Source organism: Puma concolor, chromosome E1, assembly GCF_028749965.1.
Source record: "Puma concolor isolate L17-30 chromosome E1, mPumCon1.1.hap2, whole genome shotgun sequence".
Classification (NCBI taxonomy): domain Eukaryota; kingdom Metazoa; phylum Chordata; class Mammalia; order Carnivora; family Felidae; genus Puma; species Puma concolor.
In genome coordinates this window covers 62,274,516-62,297,034 of record NC_141680.1, presented here as the reverse complement: position 1 = coordinate 62,297,034, position 22,519 = coordinate 62,274,516, and the positions used below count along the sequence as shown (strand labels likewise).

At 58.7% G+C, this 22,519-nt stretch overlaps 3 protein-coding genes across 11 annotated transcripts in view; 2 read left to right on the top strand and 1 right to left on the bottom strand.

Moving 5' to 3' along the window:
• The window catches only part of SLC38A10 (solute carrier family 38 member 10), a 45,402-nt gene extending 43,929 nt beyond the window's left edge, over positions 1 to 1,473 (top strand). For all 5 annotated transcript variants that reach the window (XM_086685575.1, XM_086685578.1, XM_086685577.1 and 2 more), the window contains one exon: positions 12 to 1,473. In XM_086685575.1, coding sequence (XP_086541701.1) covers positions 12 to 1,066 — 1,055 coding nt within the window. In that variant the 3' untranslated portion in view covers positions 1,067 to 1,473. The remainder of the gene's footprint in view (positions 1 to 11) is intronic.
• Positions 1,474 to 3,797: 2,324 nt separating this feature from the next.
• On the bottom strand, positions 3,798 to 6,549 carry NDUFAF8 (NADH:ubiquinone oxidoreductase complex assembly factor 8). Of its 4 annotated transcripts, none has more exons than XM_086685597.1 (4): positions 6,343 to 6,549; positions 6,114 to 6,224; positions 4,570 to 4,626; positions 3,798 to 4,039 (listed from the first exon to the last, which is right to left on the bottom strand). In XM_086685597.1, the coding sequence occupies exons 1-4, from the start codon at positions 6,424 to 6,426 to the stop codon at positions 4,010 to 4,012; spliced, it is 282 nt and encodes a 93-aa protein (XP_086541723.1). In that variant the 5' UTR covers positions 6,427 to 6,549; the 3' UTR covers positions 3,798 to 4,009. The 4 variants fall into 4 exon arrangements, with proteins under 4 accessions (XP_086541723.1, XP_086541722.1, XP_025783504.1 ...); XM_086685596.1 differs by having other exon boundaries at positions 6,110 to 6,224; positions 6,343 to 6,548; XM_025927719.2 differs by lacking the exon at positions 4,570 to 4,626 and having other exon boundaries at positions 6,110 to 6,224; positions 6,343 to 6,542.
• A 145-nt stretch (positions 6,550 to 6,694) lies between these two features.
• Positions 6,695 to 19,598, top strand: TEPSIN (TEPSIN adaptor related protein complex 4 accessory protein). Of its 2 annotated transcripts, XR_015243679.1 has the most exons (14): positions 6,695 to 6,833; positions 7,888 to 7,960; positions 8,248 to 8,339; positions 8,477 to 8,570; positions 10,310 to 10,377; positions 10,540 to 10,618; positions 10,756 to 10,827; positions 11,561 to 11,770; positions 12,551 to 12,728; positions 12,815 to 12,928; positions 13,009 to 13,087; positions 13,336 to 13,470; positions 14,431 to 15,215; positions 16,896 to 19,598. XR_015243679.1 is itself a non-coding variant. In XM_025927737.2 (13 exons), exons 1-13 carry the CDS (start codon positions 6,786 to 6,788, stop codon positions 14,941 to 14,943), a joined length of 1,755 nt encoding a protein of 584 aa, XP_025783522.1. In that variant the 5' UTR covers positions 6,695 to 6,785; the 3' UTR covers positions 14,944 to 16,138. The 2 variants fall into 2 exon arrangements, 1 of the variants encoding a protein (XP_025783522.1); XM_025927737.2 differs by lacking the exon at positions 16,896 to 19,598 and having other exon boundaries at positions 14,431 to 16,138.
• The last annotated feature ends 2,921 nt before the right edge of the window (positions 19,599 to 22,519 follow it).

The window sequence follows — 22,519 nt, the reverse complement described above, 5'->3', positions numbered from 1 at the left end:
TTCATTTGCAGCTGAAGTGCCGCCCGAGCCTGGAGTGGCCGCGCCCAGGGGGAAGGAGCTGGAGGCCCCCGGCGAGGAGACCGTGGAGCACCCCCCCCAACAGCCTTGGGAAGCCGCGCTCGGGGCTCCGGGGCGCCCCCCCGCTCCGCCCCAGGGGCACGGCCGGCGCTCCGCGGAGGAGCCTGTGGGGGCCGCGGGCAGAGCTCCGGCCGGTCCTCCCGGCGCGGCCGACGCGGAGCCCCGGGCTGCCCCGGCTGAGCCGAGGGAGGGCCGGCCAGGCGTCGTGCCTGAGGCAGCGGGCGCCGGCATGCGGGAGCGGGTGCCTGTGCCGGGCCCTGCTGAGGCGCCCAGGAGCCCAGAGAAGCTCGTCGCCGGCGAGTTCCCGGAGCAGGGTCCGGACGTTTTTGGCGGAGGCTCCCGCGAAAGGAGGAAACCCAGAAAAGGGGTGGCAGCCACTGGTGCCGGGGTTCGGAAGGAGGCAGATGCGCTGGAGGCGAGGGAGATAAGGGACCCGCGTGTGAAGTCGCAGCCAGTCATCCGAGACCAGGGGCCTGCAGACCTGGCCAGCAAGCCTGGAGGAGCGGCCCCCCGGGCCCAGGCCGAGACCCGGCAGCTGGGGCACCGGGCTGTTTCCGCACTGGGTCAGGCTGGGCAGCAGGGCGGTCACCTGGAGGCCAGAAAGGAGGCCCCTGGCGGGGACCGTGTGCCTGCTCAGGGGGAGGACGCTGCCGTCCAAGAACCTGAGCAGAGGCCAGACCCAGATCTTGGGCCCAAACCAGCCATCCCCGGGGCCCAGAAGCCAGACTACGCCAAACCCAACCGAGACCTGAAAGTCCAGGCCGGTTCTGACCTTCGGAGGAGACGGCGGGATGTGGCTCCTGGGGCAGGGGGAGCCCCAGCCCCGAAGGACAGGGTCATCATCAGCTTTAACCCTCTCCCGGATGTGCAGGTCAACGATCTCCGGAGTGCCCTAGAGACCCAGCTCCGCCAGGCTGCAGGGGGTGCTTTGCGGGTGGTCCATGGTCGCCAGATTAAGCAGCTGGCTGAGGCCCTGGAGGATCCCTGAGCACCCCTGATGGCCACCGTCCTCCTGGCTGGTGTCACCCGGCCACACCGGGACCACGTGGGCGCGGAGTTCCAGAGTTCACACCCTGGGTGGGAGTCTGAAAGACCTCTCACTGTGGCCTCGTTTCCAGACAGCTTGTGCCTGTGCTATCCCGCCTGTTGTCCAAGTGACTGAGCTCGCTGCGGCCTCGAGGAGAAACAGCCACTCACCAAGACTCCGACGATGCAGCGTCCGGTTGGGGCCTCGAGAGAGGCCGGCCGGGGACCACAGCCCCGACAGGGGCTCGGGGAGAGCGAGAGTCCCCTGTCTTCCCGACTCCCAGTTGCTCTAACTGTTCATTGTTCACGCGATGTTCTGAGTGTTGTGGAAAACCCTAATACACACTGCCACCACCCGGCTGCTCAGTGGATGCTGCTTCGTGTCTGTGGGGCACCGGGCACGGGGCTGGGCTGCCCACGGGGTCAGAGAGCTGCCCAGGTGCACATCTGCCCCTGCCCCTTCGAGCTCTGCTCTGCGTGCTCCAGTCCCTGCGGTTTCCCAAACCAGAAAGTGGTTTTAAACATAACCAACGGCGCGATGTCTGGTTAGCGGGGCTGGCGTCGAGGAGCCCCTGTGGCCAGCGTAGAGCTGCAACAGGCGGCCGGAGAACCCCTGTTGACCAAACCTCACGGGTGACACGGAAACTGGACCCCACGCAGCCCCGGAAAGACCCTGTGAGCAGGCGGGGTGGTGTTTGGGGGAGACTTTCAGGGAACAGAAGCCCAAGGCTGCCCCCGGCTTTTCGGAGGCTGGTCAGGGGGCAGGTGTGACTGGCACGTGCGGTGGGCTGCCCACCTTCAAGCTCAGGCCTGTGCCAGCTCCGTCCCACGTGTATGCCCCACACCCCTTCCAAGGGCAGGGGCCCTGGGTGCGGCTGCTCCCTGACAGCTGGCCAGGGGTGCCTGGGCGGTGGAAGGACCACAGCTGCCCAGGCAGCTCCAGCCGTCGCTTCTGGCCTCCCCCGCACCTTTGAAATCGTGTAGTTTTTTCTGTCCTTGCACGGCCTGAGGACCAGAAATTAGTAATAAAAGGAGGGGAGGGAGAGGAGCACTGCTTCTTCAGAGGAAAGCCCCTGGTGAGGCCTGGGTGAGGAGGGGTCTTGGGTATTTCCTATCCTTTTTTAAGTAAAAATTCCAAACAAACCACGCTCAGTGGGAAGACACCTTTTGGATGTTTCCCTAGGATCCGAACTCTGTTTTTAGAGTGGGATTTTATTTCCAAACATATTTACCCACGTACTTTCTAGACCCGAGTTTTCGCGTCTTCCTGGAGGTCCTGCCATCCTGCAACTTCCTTCCAGGGCAGGGGCAGGGTCGTGCTGCCCTTGGATACTCTGGTCCTGGTCCCACCCACACTCTCCCTGCCTCCTGGCTCTCACCTCCACCTCCCCCCCTGTCCACAGCCCTCGGGGAAGAACCTGGGACCTCTGGGTGGGGCCACCTTGCCAGAACCGCAGAGAGCTGGGGTGGGGACTGACCGCTGGTGCCAAGCAGGTGCGACGGGTAGTCTGGCTGAAGCAGCAAAGCACGGCCGGCCGCGGGCGCCCCTCCTCGTGGGTAGCTGCCCTGAGCGAGTGGGGAAGGACCCTGCCTTCAAGGTTCCCATCTGAGCGCAGGGCCACCCGAGGGCTACCACCAGTGACCAGTACAGAGGCATACGAGGAATTGGGTGTGATGACAGCCGTATCCAGATGCCAGTTTCGTTGAATTTCCCTTCATAAACACAGTCTTAAAGATGGGGCGAATTTAGTGAAGCCAGAAAGCAAACACAAAGGCCAAGGAACTTGGAAGGGATCTTGGTGTGTGGCCCAAAGGGGAGGGACACATGGGAAGCACGAGACAGAACTGGGAGGCATGGGGGCAGGAGGGCACCTGGCAGGACAGTTCTGGAAGGGCCTGAGCCAGTGGCCAGCGGACACCCACACACTCCCCACGAGAGGCTGTCAGGACCTGGGACAGCGTGCAAGGGTCTAGAGCACACCCTCAAGGCTCCATGAGGAGCACTGTGATGGTGGTGGGGGTTGTGGTAAGGATCACTCGGGTCCCAGGCCCACCCCTTCCCCCTCAGGCCCCTGGGGTGTGTGTGGGGTCAGCAGAGGGTAGTCACCTGCCCTGCCCCCCCCATCAGCATGTGGATGCTGGGGACTCTTGAGATGCCAGGGGCTGTGTGGAGCCCAGGGGTAGCACAGCCGCCACACCCCTGGGAGGGGCTCTTGGAGCACAATCCCCAAGCGTCCAGCAGGTGGCACTCAGGACCCGTGGGATCCTCAGCCACAGGCACTGGGGGTCCTACTGGCTGTGTGTGCTGCACATAAGCACTGCAGGGTGGGGTCAAGAGAGCTTGGGCTCTGACCCCAGAGGAGGCCGCAGAAGGACAGACGCCCCACATGCTGTCACTGCTGCTGGGTTCCTAGGCCAGACCCTCTCTGGGCTGGCTGGTGCCTCACCCTCCCAGCCTCTAGAAGGGCAGCCCCTCCTTTTTTGCCTCTAAGTCCAGAAAAAGCACCTGAGTTTTCTTCCCTATGCCTGAATCTTTTCCTCATGGCGTTGACGTCCTTTGGTACGTCCTGTAAACTGGTAACTACATTTGGTGGCTGTTAGATTCCAATAACGCGTTTGGGGTGAAAATTCTTTGACAAGTGTACTCCCAGGGCCCATGCACACTCTGGATACAACAGAACAGAGACCCGGCGTGGTCTGCCACAGTCTGTATTGTTGCTTTGTCGCTTCTTACTCTAACCAGAAACCTTACATACACGAGGCAAGAAAACCAGATCCCCTGTCTGCCCACGTCTTGCCCTGATGAGCGTGCAGTCCTTTTAACTCTAAAAGCTCTAGATGTCTCAGGCGTCTGTCCCTCAAGGCTGTGGGCAGCAAACACAAATGTAATGCAGGCTTGTCCATCCTAAAGGCCTCCCCTTGGGGTCGTCTTGGCCTGGAAGAGAAAAGATTTGGTTTGAATGGGTTTGTTAGATGTGACCGCAAAGGGCAGAAGCCACCCCCCCCCCCCCCCAAATGCCATCTCCTAGCAAACACTTTGTGGGAGAGCCTGGTTGTGGATGCGTGGCAGAGGGCCCAGCTGCTCGGAGCTGCCACGGGCCAAGGGGCTCAATCTGCTGGTGACAGCGTGCTCCCAAAGCCAAGCCCACCCTGGACCAGGTGCTGTGCAGACCTTCCCCCCCCTCCAGCACACCACTTGGTCCTTGAAAGGCAGCGGGAACTTCTTACAGGAAACGCTGAGGCAGAGCTGCTGAAACACTGGCCCAGGGACAGGGCTCCCTGGGACGAAGCTGGTCTGGAGCCCAACGCCCCTTCGGCCTCCTGCAGCTCCACACAAGTGCCGGGGACGAGAGCAGGATGGGCGGAAACACACTCAGCAGTGCGCTGCCTCGTGGTGAGAGACACTCGAGCACCCTAGTCCCAAACTCCCAAGTGCCTGGGGCCCAGGGTCTGCAGGTAAGTCACCTTCTGTGAAGAATGGCACATTAAAATAGCAGAGGGTTCCTGAGGGCAGCACACGCACTGTGGGGACATCTCAAGTGACCAGGGTAGAAAAGCAAAAAAAAAAAAAAACAGTCACAGGTGATCAGATGCCTACAACAGACAACTCCTAACCACAAAAGGTGGGACAGAAAATCTGTGCATAACTAACACGTTTGATCTTCATCTTACACTTAAATTCTTCCCACCAGTAATCACACAGCGAAGCTTCATCCGGTCCCCTGGGGAGGCCTGTCAAACAAGGAAGCTGCTGAGAAGCAGGAAGCAAGTCCAAGGAACAGGTGCAACCTTGGATGAACAGCCCACATCAGATCTGAGGCTGCTGACAAGGGCAGGATGAGGCCAAAGGCTCTCGGCCATGATAATCACAAAGAGGTCCAAGGAGACCTGAGCCCTCTGGGAACACACGTGAACTCTCTCCTTGGAGAAGTGGCTAACCCACAGCTAGTCACTCTGCTCAAGACGGTCCCAGAACATCAGGAAACAGCCACGGGTCCCCTGAATCCTGCCGAGCTCACCCAACTGCACCAGCAGCTCCAGAGGACAGAGCTGATGGCTGGCATCATGGCCCAACCCAGCCCCACCCAATGGAGGCACCTTGGGTGGTGATGCCTTGGGCACCAGCCCAGGACCCTCATCACAAGCAGCCCTCTCCTCATGCTCTCTGGAACTCCCCATGGAGGTTCTCTGGGCACGGCTACGTCCTCTAACCCCACTTGTTCCATGTTTTTTACAGAAATGTGTAAATACAACACTAGTTTTTCGTTTTCGTGAAGCACTGGTGATATTCACGAGACTCCTGCTGCCTCAACACTTGATCTAACAGGGATCAGAAAAAAATGCCTCAGAAAGAGATGGGACTCGCTGTTGAGTGGTTACAGTCCAGAACCAAAAACACCCCGCAAACTGTTCCCAGCGGGGCCCACTTCCCAGCCAGTGAAAACCAGCCAGTGCAGCTAGGCTAGGGACTCACCAGCCTCTGGAAGCCTGTTCTGACAAACCCAGGACAGTGGCCTATAGATTCTCCTTCCACCCTCTGCAAAATGGGGTTGCTGTCTGGGGGAAGTCGGGGGTGCCTCTCAGTGTGTGCTGGGTGGCCCTATGGTTATAAATGCACGCGCGGTACACACGCGGGGTCCTAAACACCAAGGAAGCTAAGACAGCAGGTGCCCATTGGACTACTAGGCTGCGGTTCGTTTGGGCATTAGGCTCCAGCGACAGCACCAGTCACAGACAGTTTTCGCATACATGCCACCACCGCCACCAGCATCTTCACGACGAGGTTGGTGTTCCCCTCGCTCGACAGACGAGGGCACACAAGCTCCGCGGCGGCGGGATCCGGCGGGCAGGAGGTACGGCCTGGCACCGAACACGCGGGGCGGGGCGGGGAGGGGGGGCGGCCGACCAGCGGTCCGGCGCTGGGACGCCGGGGTCCCCGCCGCCCGGTGCCCCTCCCCAAGGCGGGGCTGGGGTTGGCAAGGGAAGAGGCCGGGGCGGCGCCCACCTACCGCGGCGGCGAAGCAGCTCCGCAGGGCCTCGAACTCCTGCACACAGAGGTCCTTCGTCAGGCGGCCGCCCGGGGCCGTGGACGCCTGCACACACCTGCCATAAGCCGCGGCCTGGGGGCGGACGGGGACGGGCGAGGGTCGCGGAGGGCGCCCCCCTCCCCCCCACGCCGGTCACCCAGGGCAGATCCCGCCCCCGCCCCCTCCCCCTCCCCGCCCGACACCTTCTCACCTCGGCCCTACAGGCCGCAAGGCGCTCGGGGAAGGCGCGGAGGCGGCCTCGCACGCGTCCCCACACCGCTCCGTTCCCCGACATGAGCGGCCCCTCCTGGCACCCATGGGCGCCGCCATCTTAGGCCCGTCCTTTTCCGGCGCCCAGCTTCTCGATAGGCGCGCCTTCCGCCCGTCGCCTTTCCTGCGCTTTCTGTTTGGCTAGGCTTCGGTTCCAGCCCCTGCTTCGCTTCCGGAACGGCGCCGGGCCTCTCCGAGCCCTGCAAGTGGCTCGTGAATTTGTCTGTCTTTGATCTGGGACTTCGGATTGGTTCAGGCTCAGGTTGTTTGCCGGCATAGACTGCAGGCCCCGCCCCGCGCGAGCGATTGGCCAGCTAGTCCAGGCCCGCGCGGTGATTGGAGGGGGTCCACGGCCGCGGGCGGGGCCGGAAGGTGGCCGGCATCATGGCGTCCACGCCGCCGCTGCGGGACCGCCTGAGCTTCCTGCACCGGGTGAGTGCGGGCGGCCGCGGCCCCCACCCCGGGCCAGAGCTGTTCCCCTTCCCGGCCCTGCTCGGCGCCCGCTGGGGCCTCCTCCCAGGCTCACAGACGCCTCCATCTCCCTCCGGCCCTCTCCGTGCCCGTCCTCCTCCTCGAGCCCCTCCGGCCGTTCTTGGGCCCCTGGTGTCCCCTCTGCCCCAGCATCTCGTTCCTGGGTCCCCTTCTCCGCTGTGGCCTCAGGGTCGGGGCCCGATCCCCGACGCCGTGTGGGCGGGGCACGCCACCTCTGCTTCACATCCCCTCCCGGACAGAACCCGAATTGGAAGAGACAGCTGGGGTCTCAGACGGCACAGCCGGACGCCCGCGCGGGCAGCCCCGGCCCCTTCCCATTTGTGGCAGGAGCACTGCAGTGTCCGTGCAACTCGGCAGCTGGCCGGCCCTTTCGGGACTTGGGGTCCTGCCCCCGTACAGGGCGTGCGAGACAGGCCCGGGCCTTCCTAGTGGTTGCGTTTCAAACCGGGGCCCTCAGGTCCTAGGGAAGGACGCCCCCGAGTTGTGGGAGACCCACGTCCACCATCGTCAGTTCATCGTGGCGAATGCTCCGAGAAGCGGAGGTCGGGGCCTGTTGTTGGTGTTGGCCAGAGCCAAAGCAGATGCAGCGGGCGGCCTTGAGCCTCGTCAGGCAGGTGTTCAGGGGCTGGGCCGACGGTGAAGCAGCCGGTCGGTTCGGTTGTGTTAGTGCAGAGACTCCCCTCTGGGCCCAGGCCTCCATGGCTCTGTAAGTCTGTCCAGCTCCCCTTTGGGCCTTGCTGGACAAATAAGGTGACTTTCAGGCCCGTGTTCTCGTGCTGTCAGGCCGCTGCCCTTCAAACTGTAGTCTGTGGTGAGCACCCAGCAGAGTCCACGCACTTGTCCCCGTGAGTGTCCCTGAGGTTCCCCGTCCTGTCTTTGCTCTGAGGCTCACGCTCCCCAGATGCCCAGACGCTGGGCCAAGTGGGAATGGGTGTTTGGGTTTATTTCCCTGTGATGCCCACTCATCATGCCAGGGGCTCGCGCTCCCTTTCAGCTCCCGGTTCTCCTGAAGGGAACGTCGGACGATGATGTCCCGTGTCCGGGCTACTTGTTTGAGGAGATCGCCAGTATCCTTCCTCGTCACCCACGTCCAGGGGCCTGTCCTTCGGAGGCCCCCCAACTCCTTTACTGTAGGGACCAAGTGTGGGTGGGTCCAAAAGCCACACGACTGATGACGCGGGGCCCAGGAGGCCGTAAGAGGCCCAACCTCCTGAAACCAGGGCCTCGGGTGGGTGTTTGCGGGGAAGACACGGGAGAAGTCTGGTGGCAGGAAGGCCTGGTTCTCTCCCCCGCCGGCGTGGCCTCGTGTGGCCTGGGGTCAGCTCGCTCCTTCCCTAACCTGAGCGCCTGCCAGAAATCTCACACGAGTCCCTGGGCAGCAGCCAGTGCCTCCTGGAGTACCTTCTGAACCGTCTGCACAGCGGCTCTGGCCGAGTGAAGCTGAAGGTGAGTCCCCGAGCGGCCCCCGCAGACCCTCCGCTGGGGGACGGGCCAGCGGGTGGCGAAGCACGAGGAGAGGGTCGCCGCGGGATGCGTGCGGGCTGCCCTCTGGGCCTGTGCTGCCCCCTGCGACTGTCCCCCAGGTGCTGAAGATCCTGCTCCACCTGTGTGGTCACGGCTCCTCCTCGTCCTTACTCATCCTCAAACGCAACCCTGCCTTCATCCAGGAAGCCGCAGGTATCCGGGCGCTGGGGCGGGGCGGCCAGGGCAGGCTGCACAGAGCCCCTCTGCTGGCCACCGCCCCCTCACAGAGACGCGCCTCCCACCAGCGGGACTCACCTCCCGTCTTCTCCCCAGCACCCCGCACCCCAGCCACCGCCTTCACTCTGTCACGGGCTTTCCCTTCCATCCGTCGCCGGGCCCGCCGCCGCACGGTGGCTCACTTCTGCCTGTGTGCCCTGCCTGGCCTGGGCAGCCCAGGCCCGTCCTGCCTGTTCCAGTGCCCGGCACACCAGAGGGGCTCTGTCTCCCCCCGCAGGACTGCTCCCCAGGGCCGAGACAGGGAGGTCTGTGGGAGGCCCCCGAGAGAGGCGGGGTTCTGGCCTGTCGAGGACTAGGTCTAGCACAGCTGGGTCTGGGGTGGGGTTCCATCTCTCACTCCCCAGGCGGGCCTGGGGCTGTCCCGTGTCTTTTTCCCTAACTGGGATTTGGGGGGACGGGGCCTGAGACCTTCCCCTCAGGTAAGGCAGGAGTCCTGGCCGCGGTGGGTCTCAGGGGCACAGCGTCAACAGACCCCGCCCTGAATGACACCGGAAGGGCTGGCCAGAGGCAAGAACCACGCCCACGGAGCCATCCCTGAGAGGGTCCCTGGGAGGGCAGCGCCGGGGAGGGGGACCCAGTTAGTTGCTCTTGGCCACCGCGTGCTCCTCGGGGATCCTGAGAATTTCCAGCATCCTGCCTGCCAGGTGCTGGCCTACCCCCACACCCCAAAACCGCGGCTGTCTCTTCACTGGAGGCCTCCGTCCTCCACCCCAGGGGCGCAGCTGAGGCAGCACGGGATGCGGCAGACAGCGGGTCCTTGTTGGCACCAGAGTCTCTGCTGGGCCGGTCCCAGTCCGTTGTACTCTGAGTGCCAACCCCGGGGGACCCTGCCACAGGCTGTCGGGGAGGTGGGGTAGCGAGAGGAGGTGGCTCTGGGGTGGGACGGCCCGCAGACGGCGGCCTCAGCTCAGGCACAAGGGGCCCGGGCGGGGGGCGGGGGGGCGGTTCCTGTGCGGCAGGAAGAGCAGGGAGGCTCACGCCCCACCCCCACCCCCACCCCGGTGGTTCCATTCCCAACTGGCCGATGGGCGTGCACCCTGGGCCACCTGCCAGGGCAGAAAGTGAGATGCATTTGTGACAAGAGACTGGGAACGGGGGTGTCACTCAATTCCTTCTAGGAAAAACTCATTTGTCACACCTGAAGCTGTTACGTAGAGGGAGGTGGTATCGTCAGGGCCGCGGGAGCCTCCGTGGGGCTTTGATTGCTCGCTTCGCTCCCGAGTGGAGAGTGGGTTGAGGGGGGTATAGCGAGGCAGCCAGTGCAGGGACCCCGGCAAGAGATGGCATGGGGCTCCGCTCTGTGGGCATGAGCAAGGGGGCAGCCGGGGTGCGGCCTCCATAGGCCCAGTGGGTGGTATATCTCTGAAAAGCAGTGTGGGGGCATTGGGTCCCAGATGAGGGGGATCTGGGGGCTCCCGGGCTTGGGGGTGCGGAAGGGTGGCTGCCACTATAGGGACTTTGACCTGGAAGGGGTGTCGCGTGGGGACTGGAGGTCAGACCCATGTTTCAGGAGGCCGCCCCTGACCCTCGGGGTGCCGGGGTCATCTGCCAGGGGTCCGGGGGGGTGCCCACCACGAGGGCCGGGGGGGCATTAAAGCCACACCTCTGAGTGTCAGTAGCTGCATCTCACCTGCGCATCTGCCTCCGTCCTGCAGTTTTCTCGGGGCCCCCAGATCCTCTCCACGGCAACAGCTTGTACCAGAAGGTGCGGGCGGCCGCCCAGGTGAGTCCGGCACTCGGGGCAGCCCGGGACAGACTGCCAGATGTTTGTTCCACCACCCGGGGCCCTGGCTCCGCCCTTGCTGTGGGACCCCCAAGAGAGCAGGGGGGCGGGGGGACAGAGCCGGACCACAGCGAGCCGAGTGCCCTCTGCGTCCTCGTCTAGGACTTGGGGAGCGCCTTGTTCTCGGACAACTTGTCGCCCCCGCCTCCCTCCCAGCCACCCAGGGCCCTGCCTCCGGCAGGTAGGCGACCGCCCATCCCCTTCGCTGGGTGTTCACCCTGGGGAGGGTTTGAGGTTCCCCCCCCCGCCCCGCTGTCCCAGGTACACAGGGTTGAGCATGAGCGGCCACACTGGCACTGACGTGGGTCCTGCTCACAGGCATGGGCTCCGAGTCCAGGCCCCAGGGCGCCCTCCAGGGCTTCGGCTACAGCAAGGAACGGGGCCCCACAGGTGAGTGCTGCGGGGGTGCGGGGCGCGGGCATAAGGGTCTGGCGGATCTGGCCTGGGAGGCGTGGCGGGTGGCACGGCTGGGGCCGGTGTTCTGCCACCGCGCTCTCCTCTGCTCGGGCCCGTGGGAGAACGAGGCAGGGCCAGTCTGCGAAACCAACAGGTGAGAAGCCGGGCGAAGGCTAGGTCTGTACGCGTGCACCCAGGCCCTGGTCCCTCAGAGGGGCGGAGGGCGGTGGCGTGGGGACGGTGCCCGTCGTGAGTGGACGCAGCCGGCCTGGGTGCTGCCGGTTCTGGTCTCGGCTCTCAGACCCCCGGTACCTCGGGAGCACTGATTCCTAAAGCAGGCCTGGCTCGCAGGCCTTGCCTGTTCCTGACTCAGGAGTGACGGTGGTTGGTCCCGTCAGGGCACTCACGCACCCCTGCACCCGTACTGGACGTGAGCTGCCGTGGGGACCAAGCTCTCTGACGATCCCCTTAGCTGTCCTGCTCCCACGTGGGGCCGGGGGACTTGGGGGCACGGCCATGCCGTAAGCTGGAGCGCCAGGCTCTGTCGGGCCTGGGAACGCACTGAAGCAGCATTCACTGGGGAAGCTTCCGGAAGGGCCTGGGTGCCCCACGTGGGCTCCACTGTGTCACTACGGCTCACGTGCTGGCCTCTTGAACTCCTCCGGGGGGGGGGTGGGGTGGCAGAACTGAAGAGGGCTGGCACCCTGTCCCTCTCCCTCCGGCGCAGGCTCTGCGGGAGAAGCCTTCCTCTCCACCATCCAGAAGGCCGCAGAGGTGGTGGCCAATGCTGTGCGCCCCGGGCCCGAGAGCCCCGGCACCCGGAGGCCCCTCCCGCGGGGTGACGCCTACCAGCCCGCCATGACGCCCACAGCCAGCCGTGGTTGCCCCAGTGCCGGGAAGCCGCTCCCCGGAGCTCTCCCAGGCGCCCGAGGAAGCGGTGAGACTCTCCTGGGGGTCCGGGTGAGCAGGCCCCTCCCCGTGGTGTGTTGGAGCGAGAGGGGGCCGCGGAGCCGCCGACAGGACCTTCCCGGCAAGGGGCACAGGCTCCTGGCTCAGAGGCCGGGGAAGGAGGCGGTGTGTCCTGGGGGGGCCGGGGGCCCACACAGCCTTTCGCCGGCTCCGTGGCTCTGTGCGCGCTCGCTGTGGCCTCCGTGCCGTACAAAGATCGCGCGGCGTCTGGATGCTGTTTTGCCAGGTTCTTGCCAGTTGCTTCGAGTAGGAGCTGGGGTGTATGGCGTTAAGGGGGGCGGGGGCTCCCGGAGGGCCCCACCGCCTCGGGTACAGGCCTGGGTCGTGAGCTGGGCCACAGCCCGGCTTTTGCCGGTCTAGCCGGGACGGCCGCGAGGCCAGGGCCCGGGGCCAGCCTCCACGCGCGTGCGTTCTAGTCGGGGGGATGTCGACACAGGGCCGTCCCCGAGCGAGGTGTGTGGTGAGAAGGGACCGCAGCGTCGCAGTGCTCTGACCCAAGCTCCTGGGAGTTGGCCTGGCCTGAAGGAGGACTGTCGGGACTCCCTGAGAGTTCTGTGCCTCGGGGTCCGGCACTGCCCCTGCTGCCATAGGCCGGCAGTCCCCGCCCTGACCATTCTGAGGGGTTCCCTGCTCTGTCCCGTGTCACCTCTTCCCTGGTGTTTCTTGGTCGAGGTGCCCCGGGGAGGGGTGTATGAGGCAAGTCAGAGCCCCCCGCCCCCGATCTCACCCACGGTCCTGTTTGTCACAGTCACGAGACCCCAGCCCGGGCAGGCAGGAGGGGGTTGGGACGAGCCAGACAGCGGCTCCAGCTCCCAGAATTCATCCCGGGGGAGCGGTGACCCAGGCAAGGTCTCAGACTCAGGCAGTCGGTCGGGCAGCGACAGCCCCTCAGCGGCTAGCCAGGCACCCAGCGACCTGGCAGAGCGGTGAGGTCCTTTTCTGGGGTCCCACCCTGGGTTGGGGCCTGACCCGGAGGAGTCTCTCTCTACCCTGACCGCTGTGCCCCTGGTAGGGTGGAGGCTGTGACCCTGAGCGACTGCCAGCAGGAGCAGAGCCTGGTCCAGACTGTGACACGGGGGCCGCGTGCCTTTCTGAGCCGAGAGGAGGCTCAGTGCTTCATCAAAGAGTGAGTCCCCCCACCGGCTCCCCGCTCCCGGCCCCAGCCCCGGACCCCCGCCCCCACCTCCTGCTTGTGCCTTCCTGCAGGTGTGGGCTGCTTAACTGTGAGGCGGTCCTGGAACTGCTGACCCGCCGTCTGGACGGGACCAGCGAGTGTGTACAGATGGTGAGGGCTGGCCGGAGGCTGGGGGCGCCTGGGGGCGCCTGGGGGCATGGGTGTGGGCAGGTGAGGGTTGCGGGCGGGGTTGGCCGGGGACCGCCTCACCCGGGGCCTGCCCTGGGGGTGGGGGGGCAGTGGGCCCACCCCCGGGGCTCCCCCACCTTGGGGCTGTAGTCGGGCCGAGAGGAGGACAGAGCTGTGAGAGGGGCCTCCCTCCGGGGGTGGACTGCGCTGACCTTCTGTCCGCCCGGCAGAGGGCCCTGGGCGCCATCGCGTCCCTGGGCTGCACCGACCTGCTCTCCCAGGAGCACATCCTGCTCCTCGCCCGGCCGCGGCTGCAGGAGCTCAGCGCGGGCAGCCCTGGACCCGTGACCAACAAGGCCACCAAGGTGGGCAGCAGCCGGGACCCGGAGGAGAAGTTGCACGCTGTTCCTCCAGCCGTTCCCAGATCGGCTTCCACATTCCTGCCCCTCGCCACCGGGCTGGTTCGGGCCGGGCCTTAGAACAGCCAGGGTCCTTGGCTTGTGGATCTTTCCAGCTCCTGGGACCTCTCCCCTGCCCTGCTGCTCAACAGCTCTGCTCTGCAGACAGCTCCCCATCCCGCCTGGCTCAGCCCACGGGTGGCCTCCTGCGGGAAGCCCTCCTTGCCTGCTCAGGTCCATTTATCCTTCTGCTGGCCACCTGGGGTCACAGTTCAGGAGTCCGTGCTCGACCCCTGGAGAGCAGAAGTGTTTTCTTTCACGCGAGTCCGTTTCCCAGTTATGCTCAAATTGTGTGCGGGCCGCCCGGCTCCCTCACTGGGGAGCCTCTGGGCAGCTCCCACAGGCTGCTGGCCTCTCCCCTCAGCCAGGCCCCAGCACGTCTTCCACCTGCCCACTGGCATCCCCGGCTTCTGCACTCCTCTGTGGCTGCTGAGAATTCGGACCCTCAGTGGCGTGTCTTTAAATTGTCCTTTGTCAAAGAATCGGTGACCCCGCCACAGCGAGGCCATCACGGTGTCTCTGAGGACGTGAAGGCTGGAGGAGGCCGTGTGTGCAGAGTTGGGAAGGACCGGAGGGTTTGAGGCATGTTCATTTCCTCAGCATCTGTGTCAGGCGCTGCTTGGCACCCGGCAAGGGACCCCCCCACCCCCACCCTGAGCTGGCTCGTCACGGGGCCGGGTTCGGGGACGGAGAACGCGTGCATTTGTAGAGCAGCGGGTTCACCGTGTCTGGGCGCACAGTGTGGCCGGTGGGGGGTGGCCGGAGGAGGAGGAGGTGGGACGAGCCACGTGCTCCTGGGGGGCTGTGTCTTCTGTGCTCCCGGGTGCACAGGGACCTTCAGCCGGTCCCCTCCGTTTCCTCCTCCAGATCCTGAGGCACTTTGAAGCCTCCTGCCGACAGCGGCCCCCCGCCCAGAGGCCCCCGGTCGAGCTGGGCCCTGTTGCCGGCCGCGGGGGCCCAGCCGACCTGCTGACCGACGCCGTGCCCTTCTCCGGGAGCCACGCCTTCCTGCAGCCGCTGAGTTCCGCCCTCTTCCCGCCCCAGGGCCCTGCGCACCCCCTTCCCCCCGATGGCTCCCCGCTCTCAGTCCCCAGGGAGGCCGAGGCCGGCCTGGTGGGTTCCAGAGAGGAGGGGGCCGGACCCGAGTGGAGCCCGCCGGGCACGGGCTCCCCAAAGGGAGCGCCGGAACTTTGCCCAGGGCCCGGGGGCTGCAGCTCCTTGTTTGCTGGCATGGAGCTGGTGGCCTGTCCCCGCCTGCTGGGGGCCGGGCCCGCCACAGAAGAGGCCCCCCAGGCCCCCTGGACGCCACCACAGAGGGCAGCAGCAGCAGGAGCCCCTCCCGGCCCGGAACCTTCTGCTTTCCCTTTCCTAAACTCGTGACCTTGCCAGCCTGGGCCACACGTGGAGTCACCGTGGCCCCGGCCTGTAAATCCCAGGATTCCGTGACTCTGTGCTGTCCCGTTTGCCCGCAGCCCCCACGTCCCACCGAGGAGTGGTTCCCCTCGGGTGTGTGTGGCCGGTCCGCCCTCCCTCCGGCGTTCCCCCCCCTCACTCACCGAGGACACGGTGCGGGCAGCTGACCAGAGCGAATACAACGGCCACTGATCAAGGCCCGGGTGATGTGCCACGGGTCCACGAGCCAGCAGAGCCAGGTGGCACCGTGCACGGGGGTCGGCTCCCAACCCGAAAGCGGGTTCCCCCGTTTCCTGTGGATGAGGCAGGACCTCCCTCGTGCACGGGCCCTTCCTGTGGGTGTGGTGGCCGGAGGGGCAGCCTGAGGCCTTGGGGGAGAAACCGGACCAGCGCCGAGCCGGGCCGGTTTCTGGGCAGGGTTAGGAACTGAGCTGCTTGTTCAGGGTGGTGGCTGGGGGCCCCGGACCCACTGCTGGGTCTCCTGCCCTGCAGCCGTCCGGGGGGCCCCATCCGCAGACACTGTCAGGCCGCTCTCCCCGCGGCCAGAAGGACTGCGAGGGGGACGGGGCAGAGGGTGTGGCACGGCCTGCCTGGAGGGGACAGGAGCAGAGGCCCGGCTCCTCACTTGGATCTGTCTGGGGCTCCCAGGGTCCTCACAGACACCATGGAGAAGGGCACACGGCCCCCTCTGTGGGGACGAGTCAGGAGGAGACAGTCCGGGCCGTGGCCCTTGCCACCCTGGGAGGAGGGCTCGGGGCTACCTCAGTTTCCCCTCCATGTCTCCCTTACCAGAGGCTAGCTGTCTGGACTTGGATTCCTGCAGCAGCGGGTCTGGGAAACGCTCACCTCAGGGGCCCCCTGGAGACCCGTGCCTGCCTCTCAGAAACAAGGGCTTTTTGTGTGGATTTGGAAGCACGGCTTGAGTATTTTGGGGCTCAGAGCGCTCCCTTCGCAGGGAGTCCCACATCGGCCAAGCGGCTTATCCACCTGGGGCGGGGGGCGGGCTGTTTCTGCTGCCAGATCCCGGTACGACCTGTGTCTGGTCCCTGCAGACTGTGCAGGGCTGGCCTCGGGGCAAGGGTTCTGGCGCCTCAGAGGGTCGCGGCTGCTCCAGGGGTCACAGCACCAGAGCTTCCAAAATAAACACGGTTGTTCCCGCAAAGCTGCACCGTTACTGTTTTTCTTTCCTGTGTATGTGTGTGTGTGCGTGCGTATGTGTGTGCGCGTGTGTGCTAATGAAGATAGCATTAATGAGGACACGCTTAGAAAACTTCTTTTCTAAAAGCAGGACAGGTGTTATTTCTTCCTTAAATGTTCGAAAGAACTCCCCAGTGGAAGTATCTGGTCCTTCAATATTCTTAATTGTAGGCTTTGAACTACAAAGTTTCTGAAGTAGGTATGGGGCTATTTGGGTTATCTCTTTCTTCCCAGGTGAGTTTCAGGAAGGTATTTTTCAAGAAATCGGTCCATTTCACAGAAGTTGAATATGACCATAGAATATTTTATGACATAATTTCATTATCCAATTTCTGTAGGGTCTATAATGATATTCCATCTTTCATTTCTGATGTTGATAACTTTCTCCCCTCTTTTTCTTGGTTAGTCTGATTAGAAGTTTGTTAATACTGGTTTTTTCAAAGAACTAAACCTCGGGGTTTCCTTTTTTCCTACCATTCTATGTTTTGTATTTCATTGCTGTCTGCTTTTTATTAGTTTCTTCCTACTGCTTTGGGTTTACTTTTCTTCTTTTTCTAGTTTCTTGAAGGTAGAAGCTTAGATTATTGACATGAGAGCTTTATTTTTCTAACAAAAATGTTAATGCTATCAGTTTTCCTCTAGACACTGCTTTGACTGCATCCCATGAACTTTGACAGTTTTGTTTTTATTCGGTTCAGAATGTTTTCTTCTTTTGGTCACAGGAGCAGAGCATGGGAACACATGTATATCTCAGGATGTCAGACCCAGGGGACCTTCCTAAAGGAAGGCACTAGCAGCATTCACAAAGGAAGCGAACAATGTTCACGGAGAAGCCACGAGCAGATTTGGAATTCTTGTCCAGTCAGAACCCACACCCTTCCCAGCCTGCAGAACCAAGAAGTGGCCGTGACCCTGGAGGTTTGGTTCCAGAATCAGAGAGCGAAACTCAGGAAAGCTGAATACAAGCATCCGCAGCAAAAACAAGAACCCAGACAACAGCAGTTAGCTGGGGGGAGTCAAGACCGGCTCTTCCTGGAGAAATACGCTCCTACCCTGCTTCCTCGGTTTACGCAGATCGCCCAATACCTTCCTTCCAACCCTGCACGTGCCCCAGTTTGAAGGCTCCCCCAGACCATTCTGTTGGCCACCAAACAGTCCACCTTGGCTGCCGCCAAGATCCTAACATCTCCCTTTGTCCCGTTTAGGGATCTCAGATTCTTCCCACCAGCTTCACTGCTAATTCCTTTGCTTCTGCATTGCCACCAAGAACCTTAGGAGAGAAGCTAGACACAAAAAGCCACATACCGTGATTTGCCATGATGCCAAACGGGGCTGATAGAAGATCTACACAACACGGATGCATTTCAAAGCATTCTGCTCTGCGAAAGAATAAAGACACGGAAGTGCCCATGTGGTGGAATTGAGCAGAAGGAGGCAGTAACGCTTCTTGGGATGGTGACGTTTCATGTCTTAATTAGGTTGGTGGTTACCCGGATGTACAAACTCATCGAAAGACACAGAACTCTAATACTATGTACACCACAAAGAAACAGCCATGTGATAGGATGGAGGCGTCAGCTAACGCCACGGCGGTAACCCTTTTGCATTCTATAAATATCAAATCAGCACCTTTGTGTACCCCTTAAACTCGCACAGGGTTATGTGGCAATTCACTCTATGCATCAAGTCAATCTCAGTAAACCTGGAGGGAATAAATGTTTTAATTATGTCTCAATAAAATATATATACATAGGTCATGAATTGGAAGAATAGATATTGTTAAAATGTCGATACTCCCCAAAGCAATCTACATAATCAATGCAATCCCTATCAAAATAACACCAGCATTCTTCACAGAGCTAGAACAATCCTAAAATTTGTATGGAACTAGAAAAGACCCCAAATAGCCAAAGCAATCCTGAAAAAGAAAACCAAAGCCGGAGGCGTCACAATTCTGGACTTCAAGATGTATTACAAAGCTGTAATAATCAAGATAGTATGGTACTGGCACAAAAACAGACACTCAGATCAATGGAACAGAACAGAGAACCCACAAACATGGCCAACTAATCTTTGACAAAGCAGGAAAGAATATCCAATGGAATAAAGACAGTCTCTTCAGCAAGTGGTACTGGGAAAACTGAACAGCGACGTGCAGAAAAATGAACCTGGACCACTTTCTTACACCAGACACAAAAAGAAACTCAAAATGGATGAAAGACCTAAACGTAAGAGAGGAAGCCATCAAAATCCTAGAGGAGAAAGCAGGCAAAAACCTCTTTGACTTTGGCCCCTGCAGCTTCTTACTCAACACGTCTCCGGAGGCAAGGGAAACAAAAGCAAAAATGAACTACTGGGACCTCATCAAAATAAAACCTTCTGCACAGAGAAGGAAACAATCAGCAAAACGAAAAGGCAACTGACAGAATGGGAGAAGATGTTTGCAAATGACGTATCAGATAAAGGGTTAGTATCCAAAATCTATAAAGAACTTATCAAACTCAACACCCAAAAAGCAAATAATCCAGTGAAGAAATGGGCAAAACACATGAACAGACACTTCTCCAGAGAAGACGTCCAGATGGCCAACAGACACATGAAAAAATGCTCAACATCACTCATCATCAGGGAAATACAAAAAACCACAATGAGATACCACCTCACACCTGTCAGAATGGCTAACCTTAACAACTCCGGCAGCAACAGATGTTGGCGAGGATGCGGAGAGAGAGGATCTCTTTTGCACTGCTGGTGGGAATGCAAACTGGTGCAGTTGGGAGGTTCCTCAAAAAATTAAAAATAGGACTACCCCACGACCCAGCAATTGCACTACTAGGCATTTATCCATGGGATACAGGTGTGCTGTTTGAAAGGGGCACATGCACCCCAATGTTTATAGCAGCACTATCGACAATAGCCAAAGTATGGAAAGAGCCCAAATGTCCATCGATGGATGAATGGATAGAGAAGATATGGTACATACATACAATGGGGTATTACTTGGCAATCAAAAAGAATGAAATCTTGCCATTCGCAACTACATGTATGGAACTAAAGGGTATTCTGCTAAGCAAAATTAGTCAGAGAAAGACCAATATCACATGACTTCACTCATGAGGAATTTAAGAGAAAACAGATGAACATAAGGGAAGGGAAGCAAAAATAATATAAAAACAGGGAGGAGGACAAAACATAAGAGACTCCTAAATACAGAGAACAAACTGAGGGTTGCTGGAGGGGTTGTGGGTGGGGGGGGATGGGCTAAATGGGCAAGGGGCATTAAGGAGGACACTTGTTGGGATGAGCACTGGATGTTCTACATAGGGGATGAATCACTGGAATCTACTCCTGAAATCATGATTGCACTCTCTGCTAACTAACTTGGATGTAAATTAAAAAATAAATTTTAAAAATTGTATATATAATGCGGGAAAAACAGTATTTTCTTCTTCTTTTTAAAAAATTTATCTTATTTTTAAGTAGGCTGCACACCCAACATGGGGCTAACTCATGACCTGGAGATCAAGAGTCACATGCTGTACTGGCTGAGCCAGCCAGGAGCCCCCAGAATATTTTCTAATATTTTCTAATTTCCCTTGCTACCACTGCCTTTTTGTCTAGTGGGTTAACATCTGAAAATCAATCATGTAATTCACCAAATTAACATATTTATGAAGAAAATCCTATTTTATGCAGAAAATGCAAGGGATCAAATTCAACATTTCATTCATGGAAACTTCCCAAGTGAGGAATATAAAAATTTCTTTCACCTGGTAGAAAGTAGCTGCAAAATCCCACAGCCAACATCATATTTAATGGTGTAGGACTGAATGCTTCCCCCACCCCCCCCCCCCAGACTGGGAACAGGGCAATGATATACATTCCAACCACTTCTCTTCAGTATTGTACAGAAAGCCCTGGCCAGTTCAATAAAACAGGAGGAGAAGGAGGCAAATACCTTGGAAAAGAAATTGTTATTATCCACAGACATTATTGTCTATGTGAAAACTCCCATAGAATCCACAAAAATCCCCAAGACTAATAAGTGAATTTAGCAAGGACACAGGATACAGGGTAAATTATACTACCAAATGTATTTTTGTATGCTAAAAATAATACTGTATGCTGAAAAATACAAAAGACTAGTGAAAGATATCAATGATTAGGCCTAAATGAGAGGTATACCATGGTTATGGATTGGAAAACAATATTGTTAAGACGTCATTCTTGCCAGACTGATCTGCAGATTTAACATACCCTCATCAAAATTCCAGCTGGATTTTTTTTTTTTTTTGTACATGGTGACAAGCTGATTCTAGATAGTATAGGAAGAGCCAAATAAATTGAATAGGTAATTTTGAAAAAGGGCAAAGAGGACTCCCACCACCCGATTCAAAGATTTACTGTGGAATAGCACTAATCAACACAGTGTGGTATTGGGGAAAGTTCAGACACAGATGAATAGGCCAGTGTAGACAGCTCAGAAATAGACCCACACAAATATGGTCACTTAAATTACACAAAAGTGTCAAGGTAATTCAATGAAGACAGGATAGCTTTTCAACGGGTGGTACCGGGATAATTCAACATCCATGTACAAAAAAGAAAAAGAATTTAAAAATGTCACCCTATACCTCACACCTTACACAAAATCTCAGCTGAACCACAGACCTAGATAGGAAACCTAACACTCTAAGTCTTCTAGAAGAAATAGGAGAAAATGTTCTGTCCTCGGGTCAGGCCGTGGCTTCTACAACATACAAAAAGCACCAACCACAAAGTTTAAGAACCTCTCTGAATGACACAGAGAACAGAAGGACAAGCCACAGACGGAGAAAATATTCGCAACCTACGTATCTTATGAAGGACTTATTATCAAGAACGTGTTGGGGCGCCTGGGTGGCGCAGTCGGCTGGGCGTCCGACTTCAGCCAGGTCACGATCTCGCGGTCCGTGAGTTCGAGCCCCGCGTCGGACTCTGGGCTGACTGCTCAGAGCCTGGAGCCTGTTTCCGATTCTGTGTCTCCCTCTCTCTCTGCCCCTCCCCCGTTCATGCTCTGTCTCTCTCTGTCCCAAAAATAAATAAACGTTGAAAAAAAAAATTAAAAAAAAAAAAAAAACGTGTAAAGAACGCTCAAAACTCCTAAGGCAAACAACTCAATTTACAAAGTGGGCAAAAGATTTGAACAAACATTTCACCAAAGAAGGTATATAAATATATGGCAAATAAGCCTAGGAATAGATTCTCGACATCAGTATAGGGACACGGGACACCCCTGCACACCTAAGGGATCAGTATTTAAATAATTAGAATCACTTTTTATTTTTTTTAATTTTTTTTTTTTTTTTTTTTTAGCATTTATTCATTCTTGAGAGTGAGAGAGACAGAGCATGAGCAGGGGAGGGGCAGAGAGAGAGGGAGGCACAGAATCTGAAACAGGATCCAGGCTCTGAGCTGTCAGCCCAGAGCGCGGCATGGGGCTTGAACTCACGGACTGTGACATTATGACCTGACCCGAAGTCGGACACTCAACCGACTGAGCCACCCAGGCACCCCTAGAATCACTTTTTTAAAATGAGAACACCAGGGGTGCCTGAGTGGCTGTTGGTTGAGCATCAGACTTCGGCTCAGGTCATGATCTCACAGTTCATTGGTTCAAGCCCCACGTCGGGCTCTGTGCTGACAGCTCAGAGCCTGCAGCTTGCTTCGGATTCTGTGTCTCCCTCTCTCTCTGCCCCTCCTCTGCTCGAGCTATGTCTGTCTGTCTCTCTCTCAAAAAATAAAATTTTAAATTAAAAAAAAAAAAGCCAAAATAAAAACATTTGAACAACCAAATGCTGAGGGTGATGGGGGGGCAGGGGGGCAAACTGAGCTCTCATAAACTGCTGGTATGAGCATAAAATGGTACAGCTTCTGTGGAAAATAGTCTAGAAGTTTCTTTCTTTTTTTTTTTTTTTTAATTTTTTTTTCAACATTTACTTATTTTTGGGACAGAGAGAGACAGAGCATGAACGGGGGAGGGGCAGAGAGAGAGGGAGACACAGAATCGGAAACAGGCTCCAGGCTCTGAGCCATCAGCCCAGAGCCCGACGCGGGGCTCGAACTCACGGACCGCAAGATCGTGACCTGGCTGAAGTCGGACGCTTAACCGACTGCGCCACCCAGGCGCCCCTAGAAGTTTCTTATAAAGTTGAACACATACCTACTCTCCCTCTCTCTCTCCCTCCCTCCCTCTCTCTCTCTCTATATATATGTATACACACACACACTCTCTACATATATATATATATATATATATATATATATATACACACACAATTATAAATACATACCTAAGTTTTTACCC

What these genes read in the sequence shown, in the direction of transcription:
- NDUFAF8 (XM_086685596.1), bottom strand. Translation starts at nt 6,426, where the DNA reads ATGTCGGGGAACGGAGCGGTGTGGGGACGCGTGCGAGGCCGCCTCCGC. An exon ending in TTGCGGCCTGTAGGGCCGAG is followed by an intron (nt 6,225 to 6,342) that starts GTGAGAAGGTGT and finishes GTCCGCCCCCAG; the next exon opens with GCCGCGGCTTATGGCAGGTG. An exon ending in TGTGCCATTCTTCACAGAAG is followed by an intron (nt 4,040 to 4,569) that starts GTGACTTACCTG and finishes TTTCTCTTCCAG; the next exon opens with GCCAAGACGACCCCAAGGGG.
- TEPSIN (XM_025927737.2), top strand. Translation starts at nt 6,786, where the DNA reads ATGGCGTCCACGCCGCCGCTGCGGGACCGCCTGAGCTTCCTGCACCGG. An exon ending in CTTGTTTGAGGAGATCGCCA is followed by an intron (nt 7,961 to 8,247) that starts GTATCCTTCCTC and finishes AGCGCCTGCCAG; the next exon opens with AAATCTCACACGAGTCCCTG. An exon ending in CCAGCGAGTGTGTACAGATG is followed by an intron (nt 13,088 to 13,335) that starts GTGAGGGCTGGC and finishes TCCGCCCGGCAG; the next exon opens with AGGGCCCTGGGCGCCATCGC.